General features: G+C 38.0%; 1 protein-coding gene across 1 annotated transcript in view; it reads right to left on the reverse strand.

Annotated features, from left to right (window-relative positions):
• Positions 1 to 383: 383 nt before the first annotated feature.
• BICC1 (BicC family RNA binding protein 1) overlaps positions 384 to 27,511 on the reverse strand; it is a gene marked incomplete at its 3' end in the record, with an annotated part of 112,783 nt that continues 85,655 nt past the window's right edge. Inside the window, exons 5-21 of the mRNA XM_082002208.1 lie at positions 26,740 to 26,898; positions 25,742 to 25,795; positions 23,462 to 23,656; positions 22,254 to 22,505; positions 18,588 to 18,719; positions 17,237 to 17,423; positions 15,796 to 15,954; positions 15,202 to 15,398; positions 14,775 to 14,916; positions 13,514 to 13,670; positions 11,937 to 12,099; positions 10,529 to 10,568; positions 9,692 to 9,846; positions 7,181 to 7,337; positions 4,493 to 4,653; positions 2,060 to 2,159; positions 384 to 514 (exon numbers count right to left, since the gene is read on the reverse strand). Of these exons, the coding sequence (XP_081858334.1) occupies positions 384 to 514; positions 2,060 to 2,159; positions 4,493 to 4,653; positions 7,181 to 7,337; positions 9,692 to 9,846; positions 10,529 to 10,568; positions 11,937 to 12,099; positions 13,514 to 13,670; positions 14,775 to 14,916; positions 15,202 to 15,398; positions 15,796 to 15,954; positions 17,237 to 17,423; positions 18,588 to 18,719; positions 22,254 to 22,505; positions 23,462 to 23,656; positions 25,742 to 25,795; positions 26,740 to 26,898 (2,541 nt within the window). The remainder of the gene's footprint in view (positions 515 to 2,059; positions 2,160 to 4,492; positions 4,654 to 7,180; positions 7,338 to 9,691; positions 9,847 to 10,528; positions 10,569 to 11,936; positions 12,100 to 13,513; positions 13,671 to 14,774; positions 14,917 to 15,201; positions 15,399 to 15,795; positions 15,955 to 17,236; positions 17,424 to 18,587; positions 18,720 to 22,253; positions 22,506 to 23,461; positions 23,657 to 25,741; positions 25,796 to 26,739; positions 26,899 to 27,511) is intronic.

The following is a 27,511-nucleotide window of genomic DNA, read 5'->3' on the forward strand; positions in this document are numbered from 1 at the left end:
CAGAAAAATCCATCTTGATAAAAACCAAAATCTATGCTCTCTGGCATCCCAGCTTTTCATTCTTCCTTCATTCAACAAAGTAAAAATTCAGTGCATACATTATAGTTATAGGTAATAAAATACTAAACAAAGAACCCTATATTATTATTATTATTGCAAATTCTGTCCAATCTACACGAGTAAAACGTAACCCACATTTGGTGTTTTGAAAGACAACAGACAAAATGTGTTTCCTCTTTTTTTTGGCACAGTATTGTGCATACAAAATGCTTTGGTCCTTGACACCCAAACTCCCAAAGTGCAGAGGGTGGTGTGCAGTGAAGGCTGTCCACAGGATTGCCATGTCCATCTTTACAGCTGACTTTCTGAGCCACAACTTACTGCTACCAGCGACCGCTGACACTAGCAATGTCCGAATGATACTGACGCGGCAGTCTTCCACTCGCTCCACCTTCCAGGAATGAGGCACGTATGTTTGATGGGTCAAAGAGCTTTCTTCGGTTTTTATTCAGTTCTATAAAGGTCACACACACACAAAAAACCTCTCATCAGAAATTAATTTTAGTATTTTGATCTAAACCAAAAGCAAAACTCCTACTTAAGCAAACAAAATATTTTGGACAGAACAGTATGAACTGAAAATGTCCGCGAGGTACTCATTCAATCTAACAGCTCAACAGGATAATAAGAGTGCCAGGTTAGGACTCAGAGGCTGCTCGGGATGCAGGAGTATGTTTGGTGCAATTCTTAATTGGCACTGATGCAGTGTGGAGCAGATATATTTTGCAGTATTGATTTAGATCAAATTGACATAGCTGAAACACTTTAAAAAGGTTCTGTTGCAACACTCAAAGGCTGTAATCTTCCTGAAGGTACATGCACACAGAATGTACGGCTGCAGCACAACCATGCAATGTAAACGGAGACAACAGAAAAGCTTATCAGCAACTTGATCATTTCTCAACACACAAGTCTTTATTTTAAGCACAACACTGAAGCACTATTTTAATAAGGACCTTTAGAAAAAACAGATGCTCATCTCTCAAACATGTACCCTAAGCTTGTCCTAGGAAATGCTCATCCAAATACTTTTCCTTTCCCCACATTTCTATTCTTGTAAACAAATGCCATGATAGATACAAATCACTGAAAGATTGCACAGATTTTCATGACTGCTATTGAACTAAGTACATTGCATTTTTTCCCTCTTTATACCACCATTTTCAGTTCATAAAAACCCCATTCACAATGGCATCAGTGGAAGAGATGCAATCAGGAGAAAAACGATCTAGTGTTACAATGAAGCACCTGAAGAAAACTCTTCCTCTGATACAGATTAACTGCCTAGACAATGCAATACAAAATTTCATGCTAGTTATGCATTATATACTACAGCACACTGTAAGAAATTATATTTGGCCTTCATCTTTCCACATGTTGGGTACAAGACAACCCTTTAATTAAACTGGGCTGTAAAAATTCCAAGAGTTACATGTTTGTTTTCAAACCTACACATTTTACAGAAACAACTGGCTTTGGAAAAAACCCAACCAACAACAAAAAAAAAAAACCCCAAAACAACATCCCAAATCCAAAACAAAGCCCACCAAAACCCAGGCAGTTTTTCCGAGTGGGGTGACTACTCTGCTAAAAAAATAAAGTGAAGGACAGGGAACCAAAAAGGCTGAAAATGCCAGTTTTGACCAGTATGTAATGCTATTCAGACTCTGCAGAGACTGTGACCCCAGAGCTTCTAGGAGCACAGTTTTGGGGCATAAAACAAAGTTCACGATCTGCTGTGAAACAAACATTCTACCAAGCTCCAGTTTTACAAGGGGACAGAGGACTATACAACTGAAATCTTATTCGGTAATGTGAAAGCTCTATAAAGCCTGCTTTTAAGTGCCTTCTGATGAGGGGCAAGCCAGTATGACCTCTGTGGACTAGATTCTTTCTTTTCCATCTTTCCAAGATGTTTTGTCAACTATAAACACAGAACTCAAGTGAGAACACCACAAACAATACTTAAAATCAACAAATGATAATCTGTGTTATTTACCTGAGATTGCAAGCAGCATTTTTCTTCTGGCACCGAAAGTGGTAATTCCTAACTCTTTCAAATCTTGATCAGTAAGAGTAAGGAATGTCTGCAGATCAATCTAAATTAAAAAGAAACAGGAAAATTATGCAAAAAAAAAATCTCTCCTCAAAAGTATTAAGCCATAACTGTGATTCAGAATAGCTTCAGAATTTTTTTCCTACTGCATTTTACAGGTACTTTGACAACCTATTCTTCATGTGTAAACAGCAATCATTGCTTTCCAAGGGCTTCTTCACACAGTTGCTGAATTCGCTGTTCTGCATTTCTGATGGATTAACTAAAAAGTGAGCAGTTTTAAAAAAGCACAGAAGATCAATTTCTCTCATTTATTTGCGACTCTTGAGATTTTGAGTATGTACCATGATTGCTACAATATCCTTGGGAATAGCCAGGTATGTATGTCTGTAGATGCGGTAGGTGCTTCAGACTACAGTAGGTTAGCAGAGGGTAATTGCCCAACTACTGGTGACACATTTAGCGAAAGCACTGAGTATTTCATAGCATTCCAAAGTGTGTGCAACCATGTACATTGTGGGTTTTTTGCTCTCAATACAATTCACAGAAACGTAGTGGGAAATTGTTTAGTTTTCACTTTCGCCGAACTATTTGGTTCATCTCACACCTAATCAGCAACTCTTGAGGCAAGAAAAGCCAAAACAAAAACCTACCTGTCAAACAAAAGCCATCTTTAGTGTTAGAAACCAATACGGCCATCTCTCCTTTTTAGGAGAGTGGCTAAGATAACAGGAAAGGATTAGCGACTGAATACGGGCATTATGGAACATGCAGGAGAGTATAGAGGAGATAAACCTGAGGAACTGTACACAGAATTAATTGAGGCACAGCTGGATTTATTCACTCAGATTGAGGATTGACCTTGCCCCTTCCAGACCAGTTGCAGGCAAACCCATGCTGGTGTCTACACCATGCCTGCCAGTGTTTTGCAATCCAAGAAGGGTTCATTAGCTCAGGTGCAGCCAGTTTCTAAGTGCTTTTGTGCAGTAATGCACAGGAATAAAATTCCCCCACAGCACTTCAGCAGCATGATTAGAGAGAGACAGAAATGCTGTTAGGAAACGCACCAGACCCAGCTGCCCCCAGGCTAAGACAGCAGCTGTCCACTTCACTGGACCCAGGACAATTCTGTGAGCACGTGAGTGACCTCGTGCATAGGAGAAGGCACAAATTTGCCTCATGTCTACCCTTGGAATAGTGCAGTACACACTTCAACGTGCCCCCAGTGTGTGCAGTTTTCCTCTTGTGGAAGCAAACCTGAAGCTAAATATTGGCACACCAGAGCAAAGCTAAATATTGGCACACCAGAGCAAAGCTAAATATTGGCACACCAGAGCAACTTATGCAACATGAATGGAAGGTCCTCTTGAAGTTTCTTCTTTAAGAACACATACATAGTCATCTTAGTGACATGGCAATTTGTGCAAAACCTCACTTTGTGTAGTCTATTAGGAGAAAACATGCAGGTGCAAATCCAAGACCAGCAACTGGTGCAGACCTCATTGCTGATAAAGATGTGGACACATGGGTCCAAAACACAGGAAGACTCTGAGTCCAACTGTGATCCTTCCCCTGTACCACATGAGGTACTGACACAACCAGCATGGACATCTGTTTTGCTCTCTAGTACACCCAATTCCAGCGGTGCGACACACACAACTTCCCACATGCAGCTACAGTGCCTTCAGGACAAGTTCAGGGGCTCTATGTCTAAGCCAGCAAGTCCTGCAGCTGGGCTTACTGTACTTTTGTGACACGGTTAAATCTGTCACCAGAATAAACCATCCGCAGATAACCAAGTTGAGTCTACCTATACAGTACTCTACGGATATGAAATACTACTACTTGGAGTAAACTGAGATCAGATGGTGTGGAGGTGGAAAGCTCAGAGATGGCTGGTCCTATGTCCCTGTTGGGACTGGATCAAAGGAAGTCAACTGGCACACAGGGGAAGAGGCAAGGGATGAATAAACGTGACCCCAGCATCAGATGAGACAAGACATTACTACTGAATGCAGGCCAGATTTCCACAACCTATACATGAAGTTGACTGAAAGCTATTAAACTCTAGTTAGCACCCTAGTTTACAAGTAAGAGCCAAGGCTTAAACTTCCTTGAATGAAAAAAACAAACAAAACCAACCACCACCTAGTTTAATTCTTTGTTAAGTATAAGTCAAAGGTGCAGGACAAAACAGTACTCACGTCCAGACCGGCTATCTAGAAATTGAAAGACGTATGATAGAGCTTTGAAAGAACAGCTCACGAAAATCCTGTCACCAAGCCAGATTTCTTAGTGGCTTTGGTCAAGAGACAGAACAACTACTGCTGGAAAACATGCTACAAACACATAGGTGTCTTTCAAAGGAATACTGACCTCTTGCTGTTGGAATACGTCTGTGTATTTGCCCAAACCAAGTTTGCTGAACAGCTCAGGCAGATCAGATCCCTTAAACAAACTGTTCAGGTTACAGCCATTGCTTCCTATCAGCGAGGAAATGCAGTCCATGTAATTACTGCTACTGAGATAGTGTTCAGCTGAAAGGGAAGATGTGCACTTTTTAGTCACATCACGGAAGTACACAATCTTCTGTCATATCAACATTGTAGTCAATTAGATAATTAAATTAATGAAATACTTAAATCTTTATTATACAGCAAAAAAAGGCTCTCAGGGGTCTGAGAGAATGAACAGCATAAAGAAAATTTGTTGTTATTTAAGTTCCAGTGTTTGCTTTCTATAGAAAGAATACAATCACATTATACAAACTGTCACATGGATACAAGTCAGGAACTCATACAGGGGAAAGAGCTGCAAGACCCCATTGCTTTTTCTTCCTCTTAAGCTCTCTCCTCTTCTCCAGTGAATATTCTAGAAAACACCATTGCACAGAAATGCAACCAGCCCTTTTTGGTCTGGATTGGGAAAAAACCACGCTGGAACAACTGCTGGTAAAGGAACTTCCTAGTAGCCACATGATTTGGCTATTATTTTTAGTACAATACAGACAAAAAATAAATGCAATAGTTTTATAAATGACTAAAACTGGAAATACACTCCCTACAAAATTTTAAGTTACATTCCTAAAAGGTCTATCTTTAAAAAAGTTTCTAGGTTGAGGTTCTTAAAAAACCCAAGAACACTGACTTAGCGGTGCAATCCCTTTCCTCTGTGTGTCCACAGTGACAGTATGTAATCACGTAGTTCCTAGTTATTTTTCCTCATGCAGCGCAGAAAAGGATAGCTCCCAGGCAGTGCCTCAGGCATCTGTGTACGTGGGGCCATGTGAGTGCTCCCTCCCTTGTTATAAACACAGGAAAGAGTAACAGTGAATGCATGAGAGGCTTGCAGGACACAAAGGATCCTTCCCAGGGGAGTAAAATTAAGATTGCTGCAAAGACTTATGCTATGGCCTCCACTATAGAATGCCAACAGTACGTGAAAACCACCATTTTTCACAACGGGCTATGCTACGTTTCTTATTTTCTGGTCACAGACTAGTTAGAAGCATTTGGGATCGGATTTACGGAGCTCGGAGGATTTCCATCAACCTCAGCTCCATTTTGGAAAAAGAGTTTTAAAATACAGGAAGCCACTCAATGTTGAAAATGTGAACACTGTTTGACAAATGAAGCTGTACCTAATTTTTTTTAAGACTTTAAAAAAAGGTGGTGCCTCAATTTCTTCACTTTCAGAGTAAGGTAACACTAAAAATACCCAACCGAATTCCTGATCCTACACTCAGGAGACATGATGCAAGGTCATCTATTGAAAACTGAATATTAAGAAATACTTCATCCTGGTGCAGTCAGGAAGCATATCTTAAAAACAAAGACAAAATATTTTAGTACTCCGTAGCTATAGTACGTTAGCACCTATACATTAAGGTAAATACATTTGTCCAGCCAACTCGCAACTATTTCTTTCATCCTTCCTCCACACATTTCATTCTCTGGGAAAGCTACAGCTGCTATAGAACAGTTTCCCCCACTGCCAATGTATTCATGTTTTAAATTTTTTTCTAATGCATATGTAAATACATTTTTAATCCTTATTGATTTTCATAAACCTAGAGCTTCCATTTTTGTCCAATTAACTTGGAAACATCAATGGCTTGATTTCAAAGATAAACTTTTCATCTCTTTTGTTCTGGGAGTAGATAGAATACGGTATGCAGTGATCCACAGTAGAACTTATATGCTTTAAAACATTATAAATCATTACAAGTATACCAACCATGAATATTTTCTCTAATTGAAGCTATCTTTTCTTAAGATGTCCAACTTTTACCATATGTGTACTTTGCAGTTAATCTGGAATTTAGGTTTTATTCACCTTTATAAGAAAAATGTTACAAAAAAAAGTAAAAACAGCCATAGTAGTTATTTCCCCATAATGCAGTTAGTTAGTACAGGTCAGTAGTCTCTACCTCCATTTTTCACTCTTTCAGAAAGGCATATATTAAGTTAAAAAAAAGAAATTTCAAAGAGTTTAATTGAAGTTTTAATTTCTAAGTTTTAAACATTGTTTAAAAAGTAATGAAAAAATTTACAGCCTGTATCCACAGAAACCAGAGCTTAAAATCATGTGCTAGGTCATGCCAAACATATGGTCAGTCTTATTTTATTACCATAAAGAGACTCATGCTTTAAAATTCAAGATCAGCACAGATTATGACTTCTTCACCAGTAAGCAAATAGCCCAATAAAGAGCTGGCTGTTGTTGTTGCATTGGTAACAGAGCAGAACAATTTTAGTCTAGAAATAAGGTTTTATATAGGTCCATTTTCAGTACACCTTGAAAAACCCCTTCCAAGACAGCAAAGAGCTTCCAGCAAGAATGTCTTCCATTTAAAAAAAATTCCTTAAAAGTTTTCCTTTTGGACCATTATTCCTATATCATGTTACACAACCTTGCATATGCTTTCCCTTTTCAATTTGTAAAATAAGTTCACTTTACAGGTGCTGGTGTTTTAAATTCCTTGTGATGTCATGAAACATTTATATTAAAAATACTAATTGATATCAATATGATTATTTTTTAATCAGATTTTAAGAAATTAACCTGATTTATTTTGTTTCCGTTTGGGGCTGCCAATTGAGGAGACAAATTCATTATGAGCTGTGGGTCCAAGCCCATTACGGTCTCTCCAGTTATCAGATTCACTGCCACTTCCCAGGTGCTCCCGACTGTTGGACCGGGAAAGAGACATCGATGAACCCTGCAAACCAAAAAAAGAAAATTTGGGTAGAAAACAGAAGTTTTATTGTGACTCAGATGTTTTATATAAAGCAGCTGAGTTAAAAAAAAAAATTCTTTTGGCAGTTGATCAATAGTCAAATTGCAAACCGGACACAAAAACAGCAGGTGTACTTTAAACTTATGCAGTTCACAGATTTTAAGCAGAAGTTATTTAAAGACCATGCTTCAAAATAAATTGCTCAGTATTTCCAAGTTTGTTTCCAAAACGTTCCGTGGTATCAAATTCCCACACGAATTCTAGGCAGAGCAGTCTATTACATCCCTTCATGGGGAAGGGAACATAACAACTATCTGAAGATAAGTGGATCAAGTACACAAACCTTGACAACAATATGGTATACAAGAACAATACTGCAATGATTTGTGAATTTGCAATTCTATTTTTTTTTTTTTAGTAGATCTTCATATTCCTGTAAAGTACTAACCATCAACTCTCTTCACCGTGGGTCAGAACGTTATAAGGCAACAGTATTCCCCGAAAGCAGTTAACTATGGCATTGGGTGGGGATGTACCCCAAAGAAGATGGTCATTATTGATACCACACACTTACATGAACTAAAAATTGTGGAACCAATGAGCAATTTAATTCTATACACATGCATCAAATTCCAACTGAACAGCGTAACTTAGGAGGCAGCAATCATTTCTACTATTCAGGAAAGCTGACACCGCTGAAGGAAAAAAAGGCAAAAGCTCCTTGTCACTGGCAAAATCAGGAAGGTGCGAGCTATGATTACTATGACTCAACAAATGAAGAACAGCAGGAACGGACTTCAAGTCTTACAGAAAAGCAAGGAGAGAGGACCTCTACATTACGTTAGATCATAGTGATGGCTAAGAGTTGTGAAGTAAAAGTGATGTCATCCAATGTTTTTGGAAAACTGAATGTGCAGTAAAATATCACAATGAAGATGAAATACGGTTGGTGAGCTTACTTTACTAATTAAATTCTCAGACATTTGACTATAACAACACTACTACGTCTGTTCAAAGACCAGCACACGACTCTCAAACGTGCACACACCTGGAGGAGGTGTGGCAGCCCTGCCTCTAATACTAACGATGTTGAAGACTGCTAAATAGAAAAAGGATATAAAGAATCCAGGTGTTTTTTTTTTTTTAGCTTCCCCAGATGTTTCCACAATAGCTCATACTAAAAAATGGAAACAGGAGTCCTAACACACTATCATTTCACTGGGAAGAGCTAAGCCTGTGGTTTGCACACGGGCAGACTCCGAGTGACTATGATAGTGTTCTTTGTTAGAATGACACGCCTGCTTAGAGGCTTTCAGCAGTGCATCACAGTTTGGGGGAAAACCCCACCCCAACTCAATCAGTATAGAAAAGCATGTAAAAAAAATTCACAGATTTTGGTTGTAGCCTTTTCTCTCCCCCTAGTTACTACTGCAAGCTCATTACATCTATCCTGACCTATTACATGTAGTTCAGTGGCACAAAAAGTTCACGTGTCAAGTGGGGAACACCAAGGCACACTTTAACCACAGCTGAGTTTTTCTTTTCCGTTAAAAGATAGGCATATCCTAGAGAAAAGTTGTATGAAGTCCCAGTCCTGAAGAAGCATACCATCTACATTTTCTATAAGGAGGACAGAAATAAAGAAAAATGTGCCTCTATGGAAGTTGTGAAGGATTACAGCAAGGAAACACACTAAAAAGCAAATTCAGAACACCATTGAAAAGAAAGGAACATAAATTCCCTACAAGATTCCTATGGCAGGACTCTGAAGAGACTTGCTGGACCCTATGGCTGCCTCTCCCTGGGACATTTCTGGGCCCAGCAAATGAATAGTGCAAATAAAGTAAGTTCTACCTAAACTTTGTCCTAAAGCTTTGTCAAAGATAAGATGAGCTGCAGCCATTTCTTGTTCTAACATTCTGCTCCACCATGCAGTGATGCATATTATATAGTTTATCTGTTATATACACATTGTTTTAATTAGGTTACAAAATTTCTACCAATTGTCTACAATTATTGAGACATTTGGTCCCATAAGTTTTTTTTGTTAAGTTTCTTTAAACAAATATATTTTCAGGAGCAGACTTCTATAAAGCTTGAGTAAGGTTTATAAAGCAGATATAATTTTGTGTGTCGGGCTGAATGTATTCCATATGCCTTAATATTTACGTAAGAAACATTTTTGACAATAAAAAAAATATTTGGAACCCTAAGAGGAAAGCTAAAAATCCTATCTGCAAGACTTCTTTTTACAAAAGTTATAGACATTTCTCAAGAGAAATAACTGTATCATTCACTAGAAATAATATTTCCATTACAGTATAGTTTTTTTGTACCTCATATGTAGTTGTCATAGACGGCTTGTACGATACATGATTTGCTCTTCTTAGCTCCTTGATAGTTTCTGCAGGCATAGATTTAGAGAACCCCAAACCACTCCACGTATTTGTTGGAGTTCTCACTTCTGTTACAACCGGCTTCTTTAACATAGCTGGAAAAAAAAAATGCAGAGACAAATTAGTAAATCTCAACTTTACTAAAGGTATCGAGAGGGTAACTCTCAAGGCATGTATGCTGGTAGACTTCAACCCACCAAATGGTAATTTCTCAACACCTCCACTTGATACACAGCTTGAATCCTACCCTTTCTTAAGGTAACTTACTCTGTCAAAAGATGGTTAAACCCCGTGGGGCTGCAGGGAAGCCAAAAGAATCAGATTTCTTTCAAAAAGAAGGGTTTCTTGTTTTCTTTTGTTGTGGAGGTATTTGGTTTATTTTTAAATAGGGTCAAAGATATGGTTAAGTCCCTTATCAATTTTGTAACTTAATTTATCCCTGAAGTAAGAAGCAACTTTGCCAATGACAAACATATTAAAGTTTAATTTGCATGCAAATAAAATCAATTATTACAGCTGTGAGGTCTCTGAAAACAACATGGATTACTTGCATATGGATATACTCACACAGAGAACAGCCCATCTGCAAGTTGTTTATACTGTATTTTATACCATTTTGGTATTAACAAATTTTTGGAACATGAAAACTAATATACAGATGTTTCACTATCAGCTTTAAATCTGATTAAAAAAATCAAGTTACAGAACAGAAACTTCAGAAAATTCTTTCAGCTGTGTACTAACAGACTTTTCAGAAGTCACTGTTTATCCACATACCTTTGGTTGCTAGTAGCTTCTTCTGTTCATAGTCAAATGCCTAAAAATCAAACATGCAGAAGATAGCTTAATTGCCATTCTAATTAAATATCATTCTAGTACTCAGGTCTTTGTAAAAAGAAAGGTTTTGAAAGTGGCCAGTGAATACATCTAGGAGAAACCTGAAGTACTGCACAATAATTTGACAGCAGTCCAGTTAGAGCCTTAGTTACTTAAAGCATTCACTCAAACAAAGACAACAAAGATTTTAAATAACTATGTGATACCCATTTGAGTGAGGCTGCAGCAGTATTTGAAACTGTTTAGGCAGATTTTTTTTTTTTTAAATATGACATTTTTTCAAGCATAGTTTCTCTTCCTTAATCACTTGTCCTTAGCATTTAAAACATTCCTGAACAGTACAAAAAAAGATAATATATATCTTAGATGGCAAATCTAGGCACCAGTTATTTTCAATAATAATCTTTCAAGTTTAGTTCTTCTCCATGTATTCGTCTTCTGAAAGGAAAATAACCTAAGTTTTGAGAGAACTAAAAAAACCTTGTCTTCGTACTACCTATGACAATGGAAGATTTGATGTTTAAATACCCCTGGTAAAGTAAGTTATGCTTCTTTGAATTATGGATTAGCAAGTCTAAATATACACATAGAAGTACAAAAAAGCAGTACTTAGCCTGAAACATTAAATTCACTACTTGAAATCACTAGAGCTCTGATAAGCAAAAGGGCTGCAAAAATACTAACCTTAACTTGTGCTAGTGCTCCACGCAGTCTAGTTGTGCCCACAGATAGCTCTGTACTGAAAACTACTCTGTTACTACAAACAGTAGTTTGACTTAGGATCTGTACACACACTCTTTTTTTCCTTGTACTGTTCCTACTTGTTTAACTACAGCCTACTGCTAGACTATAAACTACTTCCATGTTATTGCAAATCTCCCCAGAGAGAGATGTACATATCCATATTCGTAAAGCAAAACCAGCGTAGTTACTCCAGTAAGTCCCCCTGTATATGAACCTGAAGCTACAGAAAAAAATCGTGTTGACACTGCTTATGAAAAGTTGTAAAATGTCTTTTGTGTATATATAATTCTCTCTTCTCAAAGAAACAATATAAGATGTTTTACACACAAATGATGCTTGTGCAGACTAGTATAGCCATGCCATTTATTCTGTACTTAAATTTTTCTTATTCAACAAAAGCATAAGTGCTTTTTTGTCTACAAGACTTTTAGTTGACAACCCACTCTTCACTTGAAAGAGTTAATGACTTTGCTGGGAAATGCTTTTATTGAAATGGTAATGGCAAGTCAGTCCACTGGTCAACAGTCACATTTGCATTCGGTGGTAATTTCACTTTGCAATTATCAAGTTTTGCACTAGATTTGGGTTATTCAGGGAAACGTACCTGCATGTTTACATATGATGGCTGTGGAGCTAAACGTGCTCTTTCAGAGTTCTGGGCAGCTGCTGCTCGCTCTGCTGCCCGCTCACTTCCAGGAGCCTTTTTATCAGCCATGGGACTTTCAGAAGCACTTAACTCTGCATCTGAGAGCAGCCTTTCTGTGGTACTGTGGGAGCAAAGTCGGTATTAACTCCAGTCTTTTTTCACAAGCAGTGAACATTCAATGCAATTTTGATAATTGAGTTTTAGCCTGAGAAGTTTGGCAGCAAAATTCATGAAATGCCAGTACACAAACACCTCAGCGTTTCTAGCGGTATTTCCAAAGTCTCAGCTTTCCTTTACTTGTTCCTGTGTCAGTGAAACAAAGCATGTTTTGCTGCTATTACCAAGTATGAGGCATAACGTCGTGGTTTAACCAGCCACATTTTATAGATTCAGATTTGAGCTGCCTGGTATAGGGAATTATCACATGCAGCCCCTACACAGTGTGACTTCATACCGTTTAGCCTCGCTCAGGCCAGCAGCTCTGCAGTTCTAACACATTGAGAGTAGCAGGATAAAGAGAGATGCATAATAGCGACTAATAAAACTAACGTGGGTCTACTTGCTTTTAAAGCTTCAAGAATTGCAGTCCTACATGCCAAAGCACCTCTTCATGTAATCTTTTCTTTCTAAAAACAAGCCACATTTTATGCCTACTCTGTAAGAGTATAAACTCTTCAAAGCAAAGTGATAATGTTTTAGATGCTGTAGACTACCCCAGAAAAATGCCCCAAGGAAACTGTGAGCACTACATCCTCAAGAAAAAGAATGAGACACATGCACAACTGAGTGACATACAAACAACTGAGTCTGGTTAGCAGGATTTCTAAACTATGAGAGCACAATTAATGAAAAACATATTACAGCTTTAACAGTGTAAATAAATGAGGTAAGAGAAAATATGTATCTCAAAAGAGTGACAATAAACAGTTCCCACAAGGAATGGTGAAAACACTACTTAAAGTAGATCAGACAAAACATTGCGTTAAGCACAAAACCTGCATTGCCAAGACATACTATGATTCAAAGAGCCTTTCTCATTGCTGGCTCACTAAAATAAACAAGCAAACAAAAAAAATCATTGAGACAAGTGTTTAAGAACATGATTTTATAACCTGAATATCTTTTTTCTAAGGAGAAAACAGCCTCAGCTACACACAAAAGGAAAAAGGCTCTCAGTTAGGAATTGTTCTTAAAGCAATCAATAAAAAAAAAGGAAAATGCAAAAATGTATCCTTTACAAATAGGTGGTGAAAGTTCCTCTGAAAAAAATCCCCACTCTTTTGTGGGAGAGGAAAGGCATTTACTTTTTGAACAACCTAAGTATTTTTCTTGGGTTTGAAAAAAGCTTTCAAAGTTTGCAATTATTAGACAAACTGAGGGATATATTAACGTCCAATGTGATTAAAAATCAAGCCCAATTTCAATCAGCTCTTTGAGTATCTTCTGACTGAACCACCCCTTCTACCTACAAAAACATGTTACATATTTTTGCATGGCAAAAGTTCCATTAATCTGTATTTGTACATATAACTTACTGTAAGTGAGAGTTTTTGGTGCCTTGCAGTAATTCAACCGTTTGTCTCTTGGCACAGGCCTGTTTGGAAGAGCTCATCATCTGCTTTAGATCACTGGTATTTGCTGAATGGGACGGACTTCTTGGCATGCCCACTTCTACAAAAGCATCATTGCAACCTGCAAGGTCAAGAAAGAGAATAGTTAAAACAAGAATCCTCTTATGCTCTAGTGAACTTACTGCAGGAATGACAACTATAGAACAAAACCTGGTCTTCCTTCTTACATAATTACTGTAGTTTTCAGGGATAATTTCTTGGTCAAGGTTATGAAGTCAGAAATGTAAGTTTAAAGGCACAAAAAAGGTGTTAGTATCCACATATGTAGTCAATGCACTAAGTATTTTCTTTCTTAAAAAAAGTATTTTCAGTAGTATTAGTTAATATTAAATCTGGAGACTGACAATCAGAAGTGACTGAGTATTTCAAACAAATTTGATTTTATGTCTGGTTTTAATAAACCTTGTCAAGTGCTCAAATAACTTTTGCTGGAATGAAAGCTCCCCACTTAATGTTCAAACATCTTCAGAATGTATTTTTACAAATATTTGTCACCTTAATTTGGCAATGTACCTTTTATTCAAATCAGCATTTCAAACGACCACAACCCTTAATAAAAGAGCATCTCCTTGTTCCTCAGTGTTTGCGAGGAAAACAAGACCTTCACACATATTTGCTTAAGCTGAAGTGGAACTGGCTTTCCCTCCCTCCAAGAATGACAGGAACAGTTCATTAGTTCCTTTAGCTTCTAAAAGGCAGCATAACCGAAATGTTGTTATGAAACATGCAAGTAAGTTCTGTTTGCCAGTGTCATCTAGGTTTGATCTACACGTATTTTTCTGCAATAACCTTCTCAAAGGCATTAATTCTTTCCTTTCACTAAAAAGCAAAAATACAACAGCGTTTAAACCAGCAGAGATTGTTTTAAGCAATGAAGTTAAGCTGCTGTAATTTTCATAGGTTATTTCCCTCTGCACTCAGGGAATAAGTAAAATGTTACAAGCGCATTTATGTTGACTTAAGGTGTTTCTATCAACGATGCAGCTACGATACTACAACTTCTATTTACTTTCTTTGACAACATATCTGGGAGATCCAGTAGTATTTTCCCTCAATATGACTGCGAAACCAATGCACAGGCAATATGTTTACATTTTTGCTTCATGAACTGTACACAGACCACACAAACACTACCAGACAAAAGAATAAAATGTCAGAATCTTACCTTCTGCACTATTTGACTTGGCAGCTACTTGTTCTGAGGCACCATGAGTACTTGTTTGCCTTACTGGATCACTGTGGTTTGTGCTCAACACATTTTCTCCTAGTGATGCGGCAGACAATGCAGCATACTTGATATTTGAGGTCTGAAATAATGGTCAAAAAATCACTAAAGTGATTGTTATGCTTAAGGAAATATTGAAAGAATTTGTCTTTTCTATCTGTGCAGGAGAACAAGGAATTAATTCCTTATATAGGACAACAATATGTTTGAATGTTCCATTTTTCAATCTTTAACTTATATTTTGAAGATATGACTGTTCTAAACTTAGTAGCTTTAAGAATCTACTAATATAGTAAGTTTTCTCTTTCAGCTTTTCTTAGCAGAGGTTTATTATGAACAGATCTGATTTTCTAAAGATATCACATACCTTTACATGACCATTTAACGAAGGTGAGCCTTTTTTATTCTCTGATTGCATGCCATTAACATGGACTTCAACAGGAGTCAAGCCTGGTGGTGGAGATGGAGTGTTTTGACTATAATTAGGTACTCCAGACAACAGAATACTAGTTAAGGTTGCTTGGGCAGTAGATGGTATCATTAGGTGTGGAATAGCAGAAAAACCTGTAACAAAATTTGGTCGTGTTCTGATTAAGCTGCTCATTTAACTTTCTCAGGCATTATCATACTTTATCTAAATCTCTCTCTTTATTTACCTTTGATACATCACTAAACAAGTTTCCGTTAGAATTGCATGCCAAAAAGGTAAAGCTTTATCTAACCGTTACTTTGTAGGCGAACATAGTTTGCTATGTAAAACAGATGAAAACGTTGCATGTGACACCATGCCCTAAGTTGATATCAAGTTATAACTTTAAGTTTGGGTATTTATGACTCTGCATTAAGATAAATTTAAGAATTTTTAAGGTTCTAAAGAATAAACAATTCTGGACTTTTCAATAGTCATTCTAATGACTTACTGTTGCACAGTTCATTTAATTCACTTTTAACTTCTACTAACCTGTGGCATTTGTGTTAGCAAGAGATGTTGCCCATAGCGTGGGACTAGGCGTGCCTGAACTTGGACTCTGCAAGGGACTCACAGAGCTATTCAGGGCATTTAACAGGGAGTTTGGAGCAGTTGAGGTGTTGACTGACAGGGCTGTTGGACCTAAAAGGCCTGCAAAAAATTAATCAAGTGAATATTTAGCTAAGAATTACAGAAAAAATTGTCACAAACAGTACCAATTAAAAACAAACAACCCCCTCCTAAATTGCACCAGCATGTATTTTACAAACAAATTTTAACATTAAACCTGCTGTTAATTCGATGCACAGAGCACATTAAGAATGCTTTTTCTTAAACTGGGAATCATATATCCAAGAATAACTGGAGCACCTTTTACGTCCTTCTGCTGGACCCCAACTATGGTCAGAACAAAGAGTCTGCACTGGCTGCTTCTCAGCCCCACCATCCCCTTGTATGCCCTCCCTTGCGTCTGCCACTTTGTTTCAAAGAAGCATCACTTAGAGAAAAAGAAAGCAACTGCGCTTTCACAACCTTCCTCTCATTTCAGACAATAACCTTTTTCTCAGAAGCTCATACAAATGAGCCACTACTTCCACACTAAGAACTATTCAGTTCCTTTTTGCATCTTCAATACTGACTGCAAACCCTCCCCCAAATGCACTGCTTATTCTCTTCTTATGCTCTTCATGTAAGAGCGTTCACAAAGCAGTTCAGCATTACACTCTACAGAGGTGAAAAAAAAAAAAGGACTCCGAAGTGCAGCCATGACAAGAATGGTAACAGAAGCAGCATTAAAAACCGCAATCAAATGGCACAAACACTTGCCGCCACGTGACCCCCAAGGAAGCATCTGACATGGAACTACGCAGCTCTCCTGGATGGCAGGTCGCAACGGAGCATGGTAGTTACATGAAAACTCAAGAGTTTCAAGAATCAGTGTCAGAATTTTTCACCAAATTCTTCTGGGACTGCTTGTTTTGCTATACATTTCTGATAATAAGACTATTTGCAGAGCTTGAAAATATAATGGTAATTCGATTCTGGATTATGCATTTTTATAAAATTACATTACAATAGAAATCTTACACATTTCTCTCCTAAATTATATTTGAAAGATTCTTCTGTCGGTTGCAAAAACACTGTCCTACTTCACCTGTATTTCCCTCCCTTTCACCTTCAGACGAGTGGCTTGCGAGCTTCCGGAAGATACTCTACAGAATCAGTCACACGGCTCATTAGGAAAGCCTTGGAGGAAGTTTTGCAACAACAAGCCCTTGAAAGGCCAGACACTTCTGGAATTCTCTAATGGTTTAACACGATTCCTTATGAAAAACACACATCTGGTCCTTTTTTCTAGTGCAAGTGAATTACATTTCAAATAAATACGTATCTCTAAAAAATAATAAAGATATATATAGGACAGAATGCATACCAAGCCCAGTGAGTCCTAGTCCTGCTGAGGACAAGATATCCAAACCAGGGCAAGACAGACCAACAGGGCAGGAGACAGCAGAGGGATTTGATGCTATGGTAATTCCACTACTTTCAAGTCCCAGCAGACATTTCCGTGCCTCATACATATTTAAGGCATTTCGTTCAACACTTTTTACAATCACAGACTGTAGAGAAAGAAAAACAAACAACAACAAAGAAAACCACTAAGAAACACAACTCCGTAACATGGATCTGCAACAGACACAACTCTTCTTAATACTTTTTCATGGCTATCAGTAACATCGCAGTCAGAGTCAGCATGAAATAATGTCCATTAGCAACTATTCAAATTCAGTGGCCTTGATGGTAAGTTTAGGGATTTTGTTTGCGCTTGACGAGGGGAATGATGAAAGTCCTTCCTGCCTAACAAAAAGAATTATCGGTACTTGGTGCTATTTGGTGCAAATAGCAAATCCTAAGTGCCTCAAGATCTAGAAAAGTGAACCAATAATTAAAATCTTCTCTTTTATCAGAGGCCTATACCTCAAAGTGGACAAAAAAGTTAATATTAAATTCAGCTATTAAATGCAGAGCTGTCTGAGAATAAAGTAAAAAATGTCTGGAAAATTAAATTAGAGAAAACATTATTTTTTCTTGTACATTCTCTGTACAATGTTTCTTTGTATTGTTTTTATATATCCCTACAGAGAGATTTACTTAGTGATGCAATGGAATGGTCATTTAATATTTTGAAATTTTTGTTTGCTATGGCATAATACACGACAACACAGATAACTCCGACAGTCTCCTGTCCCTACTTGCCTGAATATTTTACAATGAACATCTCCCATTATAAGTGTTCTGTTATTCTGTTTCTTGTGGTTCTTTTCAACATCTTGGGTACAACACGGTCAGACTTATCATACAGTCCTATTATTTAGGGCTTGGGGTTTTTTTGGTTGTGGGGTTTTGTTTACATTTTGTTTAATTCTGATTGCTGAAGAACACTGCAGTTATGTGAGAGAGAAGCAATTTAAGACAAATTTCTTTAAAAAGAAATCAAGAGTAGTTCTAGTCAGATACAAAATTTATCTCCCCAATTTATTTGTTTTATCAGTATCTTCCATACAAAAGCTAATCTCTGTATTGTCAAATATTTAATGAAAAAGTCAAATTACCATAAAGGAGAGCTGTTGTAACATTTAAATTGATATTTCAAGCAGAAAATATAAATGCCTTTTACAAGTTTATGATCCATTAAGCTAGGAAGGAGGAGCAGACATGTCAACTCAGCAGCTCTGAAAAGTTGTCATGAAAGCCTAGAAAGAATATATCAGCTTTTCACCAACCTTGCTTGGTTGCTTTGGCTTTGGCTTAATACTTATGAAGACATCTAACTGCTCCATTAGCTGTGTTATAAACTGTGGTTCTACTTCAATTTCTTCCTTCATATCAAACATGAGCACAAGAGGAAGGCAACCCTGAAAAAGACAAGATGAAAAATTCATAAAACTTGTAACCTATTTTTTTCCCCATGAAAACGTTAGCAATAAACTCAAACGTAGAGATTGTAACACATGTATATTATGATACGGTAAGTTCAGAAAAAATAGCAAGGATGAATAGCTTTAAGTAAAGCCATTTCCTTGTATGCAAGAATACAGGTGTACCCTTCTACCCTGGGATTCTGAACAAACAATTGGGTGGTACAAGGGTGAAATGATTTGTTGAATATTTGACATTCCAATCAGCACGTATGCACCCTGCATTAGCTATTTATACAGACTTAGAGCTGTTCAGAGGATTCAAATTCAAAAACCCCTATTACCTATTAAATCAGAAAAAAGTATTGTCAGGAACTGATAGCAGGCCTCTCACATGCTCAAACGGCTCACGTTAAACTACGTTTGAGATAAGGAAACATGATTCTTGAAAAGTTTCTCTGTAAGTCACTATTGCCTAGGTCTTAACTTTTACCTGTCTCTTGCCCTGTACTAGATCAGTGATCACCTAGATAAGTATTTTTCAGTAATATGGATATCATCTCTGAAACACATGAAACGCTAAAACTTTAAGTCAAAAAAAAGCACCCCCCTCCAAAAAGCCCAAACCCCCAAACCAACAAACAACCTCAACGGTCACAGGATATATAGAAATTACTAGATTACCACTTCTCATAAAAAAAAAAAAAAAAATAGAGGGTGCAAAGTCAGTGAAAAACAAATCCTACTTTTTGTGAATTTAGATTCACAATAAAGTAAACACAGTATCACACATATCAGGAAAAAAGCCACAGTAAGATACATTCAAGGAAGTAGTCTTATTTAATCAGTTTCCTGCTTTTGCTTCAGAATGAAAAGCAGTAAATTTGTGCATTTATTCTTCAGATCACTAGCTCAATATAATTTTAATAGCACTTCTCAACAGTACCACCCATAGCTACACACTACTTATCAAACCTACAGTAAAGTAATTTTAAACTTAAGGAAAATTAAAGCGAGGCATCTTAACTACTTTGACTTCAGGAAGACTGACAAACATAACTTAACTCCTCAAAGAGAACTTGTCTGAAGGGAACAATTATGAATAAAGTCCATTTAAAAACACTGAAATGAATAATGAAGGAAGGATTTTACAGTAACAATGCAAATGCTGAGAGCATTTCATACTTGGATTTTCCAAATGTTTTTGTAAAAAAGTTACAGAAAGTAGTATCAGGAGGTCTCACCAAAAGCCTGATGAATGAAAATGCAACTAAAGGTTAACAGGAGAAACAGGAAAAACAGAAACTTCAAAATTGAAGTGTCAGGTTTTATAAGCATATTAAAAGGCTCATTTTTTACACTACTCTTCTTATTTTATGTTTAGAGCACATACATGGTGATGATAGAGGAACAGGACTGAATAGTTTTCTTTGACAGGAAGGGAGTGAACAAAACTAAGTTGTTAATATGTCGCCTGTAATTAAATATAGTACAGTCATTATTATATGCAAATCTATCAAGAAGTCTCATTACTTTTTATTGATGATTAAAATACAGATAAAACCAAAGGGTAAGGGATAAAGGGATGACACAGAACAAGAACATTTTAAACTAGACTCCAAACCTCTCTTGCTGAGAAAGTATTTAATTTTAAAGCTTCCATTTAGACATACTGCTAAGCAATTTTTAAAGATAGCACCAATACGTTACATATGTCCTACTGAAAGTCATCTATGCACTGCATGGCATTTTCTGTTGATTATTGTGTTTCATCTCTTACGAGAATTACAGGTAACAACAATTTAGTAGGTCAGAAAAACGTTATGGTATTTCTTTTCTCGGTATTGATGTTCAGATGCTTCTAGATAGTTATTCCTACGAGCTCTGCAGAGATCAAATCGCTATTTTTAAATCACCTCTCCAATTCCATAGGACACTTATGCTGCCTAGCTGCGAAACAGCATCAGCTGTTATTCTGACCGAACCGGCAGCACCAGCAGGAGGCAATAACAAACAGTGACCACAGGGAGAAGGCCAGCATGCAGGGAATCACTCCGCAACACCAAAATCTCATCCCACTGACCAATGCCCAAGAAGAAAACAAAGCAAGTGAAGTTTACTTCACAAGAAGCTGAGAATGACTGCAGTTATCTATGTATGCAGGCATTGGCAGGACTGGCATATTTGCATATTTAAGTGTGTTTATCTGAAGCTGAAAAATACTGGTTTTACTAAATTAGGAATTGGAGGTAAGTTTTTATCTCGTTAGTTCTTCTCTCAACTTTCCAAATGTTTATTGTTCAGAGACACATTCCTTCTTTGCAAAATTTGCTTTTAACACTTTTTTATCTACAGAACTGGAGACAACAGTTTCAGGACATGTAATGCCGGTGAGTTGAAACAGAGCAAGTCTCTTAGGTCAGTACAGTTCTGAAAGGGTGATATAGTGGATGTGATTTGGGATACTAAGTTGTACTGATGTGTTTGTAATTACTAAATCAAACTTCAGTGGTTCAAAACAGGCCCTCGCATAATGCCAAGTTTCTAGAGTAAAGGTGTACTTTGATGTCATATGATAGCTCGTTTGCATTTGTTTCTACTTCATGAACCTCCAGAAAAGTACTACTAAAACCTCACCAAGGAAATACGTAGAATAAGGCTATCTCAGTATTTACAGACAATAATATCCTTAAGTGTAATAATCATTAATATCACTGTACAAACAGAAAGACACGACGTTTTTCTTTTCCACTACACAGTAAAGCAGAGCGCAATGCAAGAGAGGTGTGGGCTTCTGGAATTTAATGGTTCTCATGGTTTATCCTGATATCAGCTTTGAACTGGATTTGAGTCCAGTTCTCCCATGGGTTGTTCATAAATATCCATATATATAAAAATCCGTGTACAAACATTAGTACTACAACAATGCATAAAGGCTCCTGCGAAGCTTAAAGACCAATGTAACAAAAACCTGTACAAATAATAATAAAATTCATTGCCAGAGCTATTTTTATACAAGGTCTTATAGTACTGAGGCTATGGTACTAGAAAGAATATAAGACTGCAGAATAAGTATTTCCTATGGTTCCTCAGTTTGTTTGAAAAACTCGCCTACATAGGAACTAAGAAATTCCTGCCACTTCCTCCCAGAAGGAACCCGCTTACCTGACAAGCATGGAAAAGCCAGGTTGGCAAAACAAAACAAACAACCCAGCACCCAACAACAACAAAACCCTCCAAAAATCTGCCTTCTACTCAGAAGGATATTGCTATCATAAATTTAAATTGTTTAGGTTGCACTTATATTGCCAACGTTATTCTTCCAATCATGATACCAGAGATTACAAATATTTTAGATAATTACAAACACTCACAAAACACTGACAAAAATAGAGGACTCGACTGAATCAGCTTTTTGCTATGTGAGTAGCTCTAAGGCCAATTTACATTTGACCAATAAATACATGCAGAATGAGCATATTTCATATAATCTGGCATTTTTTTCAAGCAAGTTTCACTGAAAGTATTTACCATGAGATATTGCCTGGCAAGACAGACGGACTCAATTGTGCCCTGGAGGTAGACAGTGGATTTCTTCTGTGGGTTACTAGGGTCAGGGAAGTGGATCTGAGCACCAGTCCTCTGCATGATATGTTTGATGTTACTGCCATTTCGACCCATCATAAAGAGATGATGCTGCGCTGCAATGTCTAGCTGCGTGCTCACAGGGATTGCAGAGGCCAGGCTCCCAGCTAGGTGTTCTAAAAGCATGGCTGTTCCTTCCTGCAAGGGAAACGCAAGAGATCAGTGAAACGGTGCTCACAGGCATACAAAACAACATTTCAGACTCCTTCCTTATTTGTCACGCATTCCACATTCAAGATGAAGAAAATACTGTTTTATTTAAAAGCCTGATCGATTTATTAAAGGTAACAGATGGACTATACATATTATTCCCATTTTATGACCAAATGCCGTGTTTAATTGTCATTGTAAAAGGCAGTAAGATGATGTTGCATGGTTTTGTCCCAATAGACTTCCATGCCCACATACAGCAATAAGAGTCGACAGAGATTTATTTGGGTACTTACAAAATTTGCCTTTCTATTTTGGCCTAATATGTTCTTACTGGCTTGAGAGACACCCATCCGAGGCCATATCAATCTGTCTCACTGCCAGTTGTTAAAAAGGAAACTTTTTTGTTTTATTAAGATAAATAGGCTCATGGCAGTTCCTTTACTTGACCATCAAATTCACATCTCCCAATCCCAGTTTTGCAAGACTAGTTTTATTGACTGTTAGGGCAACTTTCAAGGTTATGTATATAGAGTGCATGTTGAGGAGATCAAAGCATAAAGAATTTGGAGGGGGGTTGTGGGGGGGGGGTGGGTGGGTTTGGGGGAGGAGGGATAGGAGTTGTGTTGGTTCTTTTAAATTAAGAGATAGGAAAGATTAGCACATATCCAGAATTGCTGGAAACACAGGTGTGCAAAAGATGAAAAATCAATTAAAAGCTTAGCACAAACAATGTAAAATCCTAAACTTAAAACTTTTTTCTACACATTTTTATACCTCAGCTATACTGGTGAATTTAAAAAAAACCCAAACCCTCAGGCTTCAAAAGTGATTATACAATAACAACACGTATGAGGCAGGATATAACATTAAAATAGTTCTTAAGTGTCTAAATCATTACTATATTTATGACATGCAGAAAGCTACTTAAGACAACACATTACCTTCACAGCACTAGTGTTATTTTGTGACCCTCTGACAATGACTGTAGCACCATACATTCGAGAGCGTTGTTTAAAGGAAACTGAAATATTATATGTCTGACATATATGCTGAATTGAGGGAGAATTAGGATCTGGGATTGGTTGGAGAATTCCAGCAATAGGCAATTCAAACATGAGTACCAATGGAAGCAGCTCCTACAACGACATTGAAGCACAAATATTGAAAACCAAAATCATACTCACTAAAACAACAATTTTATTACTAAATCGTAGTGTATTGATCAGTGATGATTAAACTAACGTAATACATCCTCTGCCCAGGGTTCATTGATAAAAATAGTATCATATCTTCAGCTGGAAAAAGACACCAATTTTTCCAGGGACACAAGAGTTTTTTGTTTTGCATAGGCTTTTTTGTTTGGTTGTTTTTTTCCCAAAAGAGCAGGATCTTTTGCAACTATGTAGCACCAATAAAGCCAGGTAGTTTCCCATTACTTATCCAGGCACACCTACAAGCAGGTCAGTGTTTGTAAAACTTCCTAGAAGTCTCTTTTCTGTCATGGATTAACTGGAGCTCTGAAGGCAGCTACAAAGCTGCATAAACATCAGTTTCCTTCATGACTGTCAAGACCAAAGTCGTGTAAGCGACGTACCTGACTACAACACTCGCAAAAAAGTTTTCATAATTTATTAGATTTATCATTATCCATGCCAGAATACACATAGAAATCAAAACTAGAAGGTAGAGAAGTACTACGAGAGGAAAATGGAACTGAATTCCAAATTATTTACAAAAATTATACACGAAAATGGTTAAAAATAAAAGGCACCAATTGTCTCTCCCAAGTCATTGGGATCCCTGAGCTTCTACAGTCCATCTGTGGAGGGTAAGTTAAGATGTAATTTTAAACACAGCATGGGTGGATTGGGTTTGCGTGGCAAGGTTAATGCAGCAGGGGGGCTGCAGGGTTGGCTTCTGTGAGAAGCTGCCAGAAGCTTCCCCTGTGTCCGACAGAGCCAGTGCCAGCGGCTCCAAGATGGACCCGCCGCTGGCCAAGGCCGAGCCGCCCATCAGCGATGGTGGCAGCGCCGCTGGGAGAGCAGAGTTAAGAAGGGGAAGAAAAAAAACAAACCTGTGCAATGGCAACTGCAGACGGAGAGAGGAGCGAGAATGTGCGAGAGCAACAGCTCTCCCAGGTCAGGGCAGCAGGAGGGGCAGGAGGGCTCCAGGCGCCGGAGCAGAGGGTCTCCAGCAGCCCCTGGGGAAGGCCCCAGGGAGGCGGCTGTGCCCCTGCGGCCATGGAGCTCCCCGGGGGAACAGATCTGCACCCGCACCTGGGGAGGGCCCCACATCGGAGCAGGGGGATGCCCGAAGGAGGCCGTGACCCCGTGGGCAGCCCGCACTGGGGCCGGCTCCTGGCAGGGCCTGTGGCCCCGTGGGGAGAGAGAGGAGCCCCGGCTGGAGCAGGTTTGCTGGCAGGACCTGGGACCCCGCGGGGGCCAGGCTGGAGCAGCCTGTTCCTGAAGGACGGCACCCGTGCGGGGACCCAGGCTGGAGCAGTTCGTGAAGAACTGCAGCCCGTGGGAAGGACTCACGTTGGAGAAGCTTGTGGAGGACTTTCTCCCATGGGAGGGACCCCAGGCTGGAGCAGGGCAGAGGGTGAGGAGTCCTCCCCCTGAGGAGGAAGGAGCAGCAGAGACCAGGTGTGATGAACTGACCACAACCCCCATTCCCTGTCACCCTGTGCCACTCGGGTGAAATTGTGAATGAAGTTGAGCCCAGGAAGAAGGGAGGGGTGGGGGGGAAGGTGTTTTAAGTTCTCATTATCCTACTCTAATTTGATTGGTAACAAATTAGTTTTTCCCCAAGTCAAGTCTGTTTTGCCCATGATGGTAACTGGTGAGTGATCTCTCCCTGCCCTTATCCCTATCCATGAGCCATTCGTTGTATTTCCTCTCCCCTGGCCAGCTGTTTGCGACAGAGCAGCTTTGGTGGGCACCAGGCCTCCAGCGAGGGTCAACCCACCACAGTGGGATACTTCATATCTTGCGTATACTGTAGACTTCAGGCCCAAGGTCTGCCTTGGGCTAGTTAAAGATTTGGCCAGAATGCAAATCACTGTTTCTGTAATACCCTTTGCATTTTACTCACATGGATACTCACATTTGTTCCTATATTTCTGCTGTCATAAGACAGAGCTAGACAACCCTAGGGTTCTCAAAACTAATTTTTTCTTTCAGGTGTTTTCAAGGGAACATGATACTGAAATAGACTGTTACCCGAATTCTAACTCTTGCGGACTCCACTCCGGCTGGCTGTCCTGCAATAGACACCTGGAAGAGCAAGAATATAGAAAACATAGCATCACATTTTCAATGAGGCATTGGAAGAGTCATTCAGATACCTGTGTTGTCTTGTTAAAAACATGTAAAAAAAAAAAAATCAATATTTATTTCACACCCAGTGACATCCTAAGTGTTCTCTAAAAGAGGCTGAAAACTAAAAACAGTTTAAAAAAAAAATTTAAGAATATTATAGCATCTTAGATCACATAGGCTTAAGCAACTAGAAAAAAATGGGTCAAACAATACAGTTGTTTGCATCAAATAATGGAATTACTACTGCATACATGTGCTTAATGCTAATATTCAACAACAGAAGGTTTTCTTCAGTGTTTTGAAATTACTGTATTTTGCTCAGCAGCCACTATGATGCACAAGAGGGAATTCTAAATATAGTGATGAAAGACTTGAAAGTAAACATTCCAGTAATATTAGCATTACAAAAGATGTACAAATTCAGGTTCAATTACTTACTCTAATGAAGTTGAACTCTTACAATAAGGATATTCATTTTTTGCTAGCTATCCACCAAGTCTAGTTTTCAACAAAGTTACACCATAAGCCAAAAGCACCAAGGAATTAATCATATGCTAAATAAGCCAAGTGTTGAATAGGAAAAAGATTTTACAAAAGCAGTGCTTTTCATACTGCTTCTCTACCATTCACAGGAAGTTGTTGAATTCTGTATGCTCACAACATTTTTAGTTTAAAAAAATTAAAATGATTCATGAGCCATCACAAATTCTTTCCATCTGTTTTTAAAGATTTGCTCACTTACAAAGTCCCATGCTTTCCACAGACTGCAAGTACCAAAAATCTATTTCCCTGAACATGAACTCATCATCCCCAAAAACCAAAAATCAACAAAAGTTAAGAAATGTTTTATACTCACGGGAATTACAGCATTAATGAGTTAAATATTAAACAATACTTACTTGGTTGCTTTTCTCGGCTTGATTATTCCTATTTGAGTCTGGAAAATGGATATGGCATCCTGTTTCCTCCATCACCTTTTTAATATTATTGCCACCTTTACCTATCACATGAGAATGTTCTGTATGTGAAACATCCATCTTCAAGGTTACCCGATTGCTCTGGAAATCAAGCATCCGTGATTAGATTTGTGCATAGCAGAACCTGAGTATTTTAGAATAATGTAAACTCAAGAATGACATTCAAAATTGCATTTCCAAAGTATTTTTGCAGAGGCTTAACTTCTACTCAAATAAGATGTTTTTAATATGGATCATAGTCAGATGCTAATCCATTGACATCTTCTTTCCTATAAGGAAATGACACAGAATTAAATACCCCAAAGATACATCCTCAAAAAATATCTAAGGCTTTTAAAACCTGCCGTAGCCTATATCAACTATGACTTAAATGTCCTTTTGCAATCCATTCTAATTTATCTTAATTCTGTGTTCTTTCAATTGCAGTCGTACACACCTGTCTGATCTGAAAGGATCATATGATGAAGACTTTGGCAAATCAAAAGCTATGGGACCTAAAACAACAGGATTTTTCCCCCCCCCCTTTAACAAACATACCAAATCTTTCTGGTACATCAGTTTTTAAAATATACAAACATTGCCTCCAGCTGTTCTTAAAAGCTATAATGTTAACAGTGCATAATAAGGTTATTAATAGTTGTTCAAAAAATTGTGCTTAGCACTGGAGCGTCCTTTTGGCAATCTGTTTAGAGAA

This window comes from Phaethon aethereus, assembly GCF_964289735.1.
Source record: "Phaethon aethereus genome assembly, chromosome: 7".
Taxonomy (NCBI): Eukaryota; Metazoa; Chordata; class Aves; order Phaethontiformes; family Phaethontidae; genus Phaethon; species Phaethon aethereus.